The 7,645-nt window shown below is 37.4% G+C and overlaps 1 protein-coding gene across 2 annotated transcripts; it reads right to left on the reverse strand.

Annotated features, from left to right (window-relative positions):
* Positions 1-329: 329 nt before the first annotated feature.
* LOC121945214 (120.7 kDa protein in NOF-FB transposable element) lies at positions 330-6,005 on the reverse strand. 2 transcript variants are annotated; one of them, XM_088081487.1, is made up of 9 exons: positions 5,288-6,005; positions 3,922-5,109; positions 3,595-3,817; positions 3,277-3,445; positions 2,785-2,867; positions 2,231-2,338; positions 2,020-2,133; positions 1,770-1,886; positions 330-1,456 (listed from the first exon to the last, which is right to left on the reverse strand). In XM_088081487.1, exons 2-9 carry the CDS (start codon positions 4,395-4,397, stop codon positions 1,436-1,438), a joined length of 1,311 nt encoding a protein of 436 aa, XP_087937613.1. In that variant the 5' UTR covers positions 4,398-5,109; positions 5,288-6,005; the 3' UTR covers positions 330-1,435. The 2 variants fall into 2 exon arrangements, 1 of the variants encoding a protein (XP_087937613.1); XR_015777348.1 differs by lacking the exons at positions 330-1,456; positions 1,770-1,886 and having other exon boundaries at positions 2,093-2,133; positions 2,231-2,674.
* Positions 6,006-7,645: the final 1,640 nt, after the last annotated feature.

The raw sequence follows: 7,645 nt of genomic DNA on the forward strand, positions 1-7,645 counted from the left end.
ACGACGCTTTACAGTAACCATTATTCATTCATACCACATTTACACCTGTGGTGATAAGCTACGTCTGTAGAAGCAGCTGCCCTGGGACAGACTGACAGAAGCGTGGCTGCCAAAGTGCCTCCACCCAGACTATTCATACACACTAGGCAAGCTGGGTAAGGTGTCTTGCCCAAGGACACTACGGCCACTGGGAGAGAGCGAGATTCGAACCACCAACCCTCTGATTATTAGTCAACTCGCTCTTCCTAAACACTGTCACCCCAAACCTGCATGTTATTATCTTGTAACACTGAAGATGTGGACCCACTAACATAGAATGATGGATCCAGTTATATAGTCTCTTTGTAAGAACTGAAGTTTATTACACAAAAGCAACAAACTACTACTACTAAGCAAGAAAGAGACTCAACATACCACCAGAAAATACGCAGGTTGAAAACAATTGCAATCTAACACAAAGTGTGTAGCAAGTACACTCAAGATTTCACCTGATTCTTCACTCGAAAAATGTATCCCCATAATAATATAATAATAATAACAATTCCACAAAAATAACTACACAAAAAATATTTCTTGTAATGTTAGGAGGCAACTGCTCTCAGATCGGTAAACTAAGTGGTAACTAAAAATAAACTTTCTTCCCTTTACTTTTTGCAGCTCTCACATTCCCATTCTTCTGTGGTGGTGTCCAATGCTTTCCGTGGGACAGACACACAGTTTGGGTGGTACCAAGTGTCACAGCTGCTGCACTGCACCATCACCTCCCTGTAGTGTGAGGTCCTGCAGATGCAGTGTACCTCAACTTTGATTGAGGGTCTTTCAGGGTTTGGTTTTGTGTTTTGGTAATGGAAGACTGGTGCCATTTTGTTTGTCAAAGCTCTGTACAGTCTTTGCCTCATATTTTTGTCTTTAAAGTGGCACTCCTCTGGCCTGACTCCCTCACACAGAACAGAAGCAAAAGCTAAGGCAAACAGCCCACAGCTGCTCCCTGAATGCTGCTTCTGCACTGCAGGCCTTCTGATGACAAATGAAGGTGCTTGCGGACGAATTAACCATGAAAGTTTCTGCTCTGTCTTCTTTGTAATGGTTACATCTAGGCTGTCATAGATGCAAAGCTCATTTTTTCCACAAAAGATATTACTGGCTGTGATCCAGTGGTTCTCATTTACCTTAAGAACCTGTACAAATGGCTTGTCAGGTGTGCCAACAAAACCACCCTGGTGAAGACACTGAAAAAAAAGGCAGGACTGCAGACCGTTCTGAGCAGGGAACTTCTTTGCCAATAAAAAGCAGGTTGCATCCACCTCGTCACTTGTTAGCCATGGTTTGGGGTGCAGAATGCTCTGCAATTGGTGGCGTTTAATGGGGGGTTGCTTTTCCAGCCTAATCGTTTGGATGAGGTCTTTTGGGGAGTGCTTCATCTAAATTGGTCCGTTCATTTTCTTGTCTTCCATGTCTATGAGACAAACAGTATAAACACACACTTAAAATTTTTGGCTGTTTAAACAATGTCATGAACACATCACAATGAATGTCCATTAAAGCTGTACTAATGCAAATATAGTAATAACAATAGAAAAAAATTAATTATGAAATAAATATCTGTAAGGATAACATAGCCAACGGCGAGGAGCAAGTTCAATATTCCTTTTTGTTATGAAACAAGCCAGCCCAGCATTCAACCCCACCTCTTCAACAATAGGAGAATTGGAATTTGTGGTAGTGCTACCTTACATTAGCCTTAAATTCAAAAAAGGGAATTACAGTACCTTCAAACCATGTGCGTCCACGCTAACTGGGTCTTTGTCTTTCAGGTCCGGAGCTGCCACTGATGCAGAATCATCAGTGGTTGGAGCTGCTGTTGTCGTTTGAGGACCTGCAGTCACCTGATTTATTGAAGGACACATAGGATTATTAGAAACCTGCAATGAGTTTTCTAAACTTTTTTTTTTTATCTTACAGTAATTATATTGATAAGAAACATCATATTACCACTGTAGCCAATGGGAATTACAGTACCTTCAAACCATGTGCACCAACGATAACTGGGTCTTTGTCTTTCAGGTCCGGAGCTGCCACTGATGCAGAATCATCAGTGGTTGGAGCTGTGGTTATCGTCCGAGGACCTGTCACCTGATTTATTGAAAGACACATAGGTTTATTAGAAATTCTGCAATGAGTTTTCAAAACTTTTCTATGTTAAATATATTGATAAGATATATCATATTACCACTGTTTTTGTCTTTCTGAAGTGGAAGGGCTGCTTGATGGAGGTGACATACACTCCCCTCCTATTTTGTTTTTGCTGCCTCCACTTCTCTTTCAAAACACGATGTTCCTTTATGAAGAAAATTTTCATTAGTAAATTAACATGACCTATTTTGTGATGAAAGTAACATGTTTGTAAATTGTCCAAACCAATGGTTTGTTGTAAGAAAAACATCAAGCGTAAAATCTTTAAGGCTCAAGTTATATAAAATATACTTTTGACCGTCTTAGATTTCGTCTGTCGCACTGAGTCATAGTATTCCCTTAAAAGGGCTTTGTGAGTTTTCTTGTAAATGGTTACAAAGTCGTCCATTCTGGTCAGTCGTCTTCTGTTGAATCTTATTTTTTTTAAGTCCCACTGACTTTTTTCCATCACCCCCTGCGTTTTGTTGTCTTGCGTAAAATTCTGACACAAACAAAACAACAATTACATAATGTGTCAAATCAATGGCATTACTATAATATAGGTTTATACTCTCCAGGGAATTGCTAATATTTCTTTAATTTCTACTTTACCTGATTTTTTTTCATGGATATCTTGGCAAAATTCTTTGAAAACTGTCGATATGGGAGCCCTTCACCATGCCTCCCAAGATCACCTAAAGATGTAAAACATTATGTTTAGATGTTTTTTGAACATAGTTCAAGAAAAGAATTTTACACAGTCACAACTGAATTGGTTAATCATCAGTATATTGTGTATTTGTTTATCAAATTACTTAGAAACAGAGGAAAGGCAATGTAATGGTTTGGGTGGATGGTGAGTCACCATAGCAACTACTAATATTTTTTTTCTGATAGAGAACATTTTGGCTTTATGTTTACACAAGATAAAATGTAACTATAACTGGCAATTTTTATGGCCTTTGAATTTACATAATTTTTTTTTCATGACTATCAGACCCATATATTGCAAGATTGTCATTGCAAAGTGCAAAGTGATTGATGCTTTAAAACCATACATATTTTGAAATAAGTAATTGGTCGCATAAATTAAGTTTAACTGACCAAACATCATGCTGCTCCAGAGAGCTGCCTGAGGCAAGAAGTACTTTGCCAAAGACGAGATGAATGTCTCGCTGTGGTATGGATTAGGCTCCCCTTCTTGGTCCACGGGTGCTCTTTTTATGATATCCATGAAGTGTTCTTCCTCAAAGGGTGTTGGACTGAAAATGTCCTAGGAACACACACACACACACACACACACACACACACACACACACACACACACACACACACACACACACACAGAGTAAGGCTGTGAATTTAAAAGTCCAATAAAGAGGCCATTATTTCAAATCATTATTTATGATATGAGGAGTGTACCTCTAGGTCATAAGGAGCAATGTTGATGTCATCAGCAGCTGAGTCATCAATACTTGTCAGCATGGTTTGAATATTGTCAAAGTGCTTCTGCACATTTTCAGAGCTGCAAGGGCTGGAGAAGATGACAGTGCAGCTGAGGAGCATTTCATCAAACTCAGTTATGGAAGTCGCTGATGTTAAGAGTCCAAACACATGCATGGCCAGCTTGTAGTTCTTGGGTGCACTACGAGAGAAATACATATCATGGAATTGTCCTAATACGTAAGCAATTTGTGACTATAATAACTGTATTCAAAAAAAGAAGAAAAAAAAGCTTAGGCTACTCACTGCTTCTTGCATAAAGTTTTGGCATTCTTCATGATGTGGCTCAAACAGCGGTGAAGGACTGGATGGCCAAAGTCTTGTGCTGTACCTTTCCCTGTGAGGATGTTGTAGTAACTTTGGAGCAAGGCCTGGAGGTTTGTTTCACTGAAAACCATTGTTATGGCCTGCATTAGCACCAGGGAGCCGTCACATATTATCATTAGTGGAGTTGTGTTTTTTCCATATTGTTTGGTGTGATCTGTTTGAAATGCACTGAGAAAATACAGAACAGAGGCTGTTGTGTGGTCACATGTGACGAATGTTGCAACAGGAAATTGAGATGAACCCTTCTTGGGGTTTCTGACCACCAGCTCGTACACATAGAAAGGACCTTCGCTGTTTTTTGATCTCTTCAGAATGCTCCCTGTTGCATCTAAGTACACGATGTCCTCTCTTGATCTATTGTGGAAAATGGTTATGCTTTTCCTGGACCAAAGCATCACACCCTTTGGATGAAGTAAAACTTTCTGTAGAACTTCCTCAGGGTCATTTTTTTTTCTTCAACCATCTTCTGGAGACTTAGAATTTCATTTTTATGTTTCCTTTCTTTAATTCTTTGTCTCCATGAAATAGATTTAAGAAAGCCAGGTGATTGTGCTTCATCTCGGCAGCCTGATTGTACCACAGATTCATGCAATTTTTCCAGGTTTTCCAGGTAGAGTGCCCTTGGAAGTGTGTTTTGAAGCTGGCCGTATATCTTTTTTTGGTCATCAGCTCTTACTGGTCTCCTTTGCAGCTCTGATTTACTGTCCACTACAATTTCCCCTCTGAAGGACACATGTGCCTTGAGGGTATTCTAATTGTGCACAATTACATCTACTTCCACCAGACAATCACTAAAAGAACATAGGGCAGAGCATTTAAATACAGGTGAAATCCTTTTAGAGCCATGAATTTTGACCCTGTGTCCCAAAAATGCTAAACTGCAATATGAATGAATTTTGCGAATACCAGCAGAAATTACATTAGTCCATTGCAGTCCTTTGAAATGGTCCTTCTTTTGAGTTCTCCTAAGTTTTATCCAGTCAGTATGCGGGATAAAAAAAAAGAAGGTGGTGGAGGAACATTTTGTATGAAGAATTCTTCTTCTTTTTCAGGAGTGGCATCATCCTCGTTATCACTCCAGTTATTGTCACTGTCTTCCTCTTGGACCTGCAGGACAAACATTAATAATTTAGAAAACTTTTTTTTTTGGTAAAGTACTTCGCTACATTTAATTGAATATTAGTAACTTAAAATTTACTATTTGTGATGGTACTGTATTTAAAATAAACAAACAAACAAATTGTCACTATGTTAGTAACTGAAAAATAACTTTTAAATTTCTTACATCTTCCACTGGCTGGGCATGGGTCCCTCCCTCTTTTGAAGCTTTATCGACTAGCTCTTGTGTCAAGTCCTTCTTCACTGTTTGTTGCGTGGTATCTTCATCCTTTTGAGAAACGTCCATCTCCTGTCTGTCTTCTTCTTGTGTGGCTTCAAGCTGTGTTAGATCATCATTTTCTTGAACCATTTTTACTGCGTTTGGTTCTTCTTTTTTTCCATCATCTTGTTCAGATTTGTGTTCTTGTAAAGCTTCATCCTTTACTTCTTCTTCTTCGATGTCATCATTCTGATTAGAGCTCAAATCCTTGGCACCTTCACACTGTATTAAATCTTTTGCCAGTGCAAAAGGATCTGGAGCACAGATCTGACTAACCCCGGATTTCCACCAGATCCGTGTGCGGCCCGGCTCTGCTCCGTCACGGCAGACAGAGCAAATAGATTACACTCTAGTCTAGTTCGGTAAAGTTGGAAAGATATTCACAGATTCGGACTTCCGGCATCAATAACTCATTAGTGATACGTTGTCAAAACATAAACGAGGCCTCTTTCCCATCGTTGTAAGGTAGACAATGTGCTACAAGCCCAGTTTTATCAAAAGTAGCTGTCTTTCAAGCTGCAGAAATAACATTGGTGTCAATGAGCAGCCGGCTGTGAGACGAGTGGATAGGGACCGTCTGCAAATTGCAAAACCGCTACAGCAGCGAAGAGAAACACTACACAGATATTCAACAACTTCAGTCTTATACACTGTAGTGTCACCAAAATCACTGCAGCCTTCAACTGGCTCCTGTTGATCATACTACAACACTTGTTTTATAATATATATATATATATATATATATATATATATATATATATATATATATATATATATATATATATATATATATATATATATTATAAATTAAATAAATAAAATATAATAATATAAATAAATATAATAAATAAATATATATATATATATAATTTTAAGAAACTTTATAATAAAATGCAATAACTTCACCTTTATGCACTGCAGAAGAATTAAACTCTGTCCAACCATCATCTGGTTCCTGCTGATCATACTACAACACTTTTGTAGTATGATTTGTAGATTTTTTTTTCTTTCATAATTTTATGGATTTTTATTAGAGATAAAATGTAATAACTTCTCTTTTATGCACTGTAGTGTCACCAAAATCATTGCAGCCATCAACTGGATGCTGTTGATCATACTACAACACTTGGTTTGATATTAAAAACATTTTTTCATAATTTTAAGAATTTTTATTAATAATAAAATTTAATAACTCCACTTTTATGCACTGTAGTGTCACCAAATTTACTGCAGCCATCAACTGGATGCTGCTGTTCATACTACAACTCTTGGTTTGATATATTTTTTAAAAATCATAATTTTATGGATTTTTTATTAATAATAAAATTTCATAACTTCTCTTTTATGCACTGTAGTGTCACCAAAATCATTGCAGCCATCAACTGCATCAACAGCATCCAGTTGATGGCTGCAGTAAATTTGGTGACACTACAGTGCATAAAAGAGAAGTTATTAAATTTTATTATTAATAAAATTCCATAAAATTATGATTTAAAAAAATATCAAACCAAGAGTTGTAGTATGATCAGCAACATCCAGTTGATGGCTGCAATGATTTTGGTGACACTACAGTGCATAAAAGAGAAGTTATTACATGTGTATCTGAAGATGTGTGTAGTATGATCAGCAGGAACCAGATGATGGTTGGACAGAGTTTAATTCTTCTGCAGTGCATAAAGGTGAAGTTATTGCATTTTATTATAAAGTTTCTTAAAATTATATATATATATAATTTATTTATTATATTTATTTATATTATTATATTTTATTTATTTAATTTATAATATATATATATATATATATATATATATATATAATAAAACAAGTGTTGTAGTATGATCAACAGGAGCCAGTTGAAGGCTGCAGTGATTTTGGTGACACTACAGTGTATAAGACTGAAGTTATTGAATATCTGTGTAGTGTTTCTCTTCGCTGCTGTAGCGGTTTTGCAATTTGCAGACGGTCCCTATCCACTCGTCTCACAGCCGGCTGCTCATTGACACCAATGTTATTTCTGCAGCTTGAAAGACAGCTACTTTTGATAAAACTGGGCTTGTAGCACATTGTCTACCTTACAACGATGGGAAAGAGGCCTCGTTTATGTTTTGACAACGTATCACTAATGAGTTATTGATGCCGGAAGTCCGAATCTGTGAATATCTTTCCAACTTTACCGAACTCTCTCAAGTCTATGTGTTAATTCCCACCGGCTCTGCTGTGTTGCGGATCGACTCCGTCTCAGCTCCGGCAGTCCGGAAGCTTGCA

Source organism: Plectropomus leopardus, chromosome 1 (genome assembly GCF_026936395.1).
Source record: "Plectropomus leopardus strain MGB_pleo_1.0 chromosome 1, ASM2693639v1, whole genome shotgun sequence".
NCBI classification, from domain to species: domain Eukaryota; kingdom Metazoa; phylum Chordata; class Actinopteri; order Perciformes; family Serranidae; genus Plectropomus; species Plectropomus leopardus.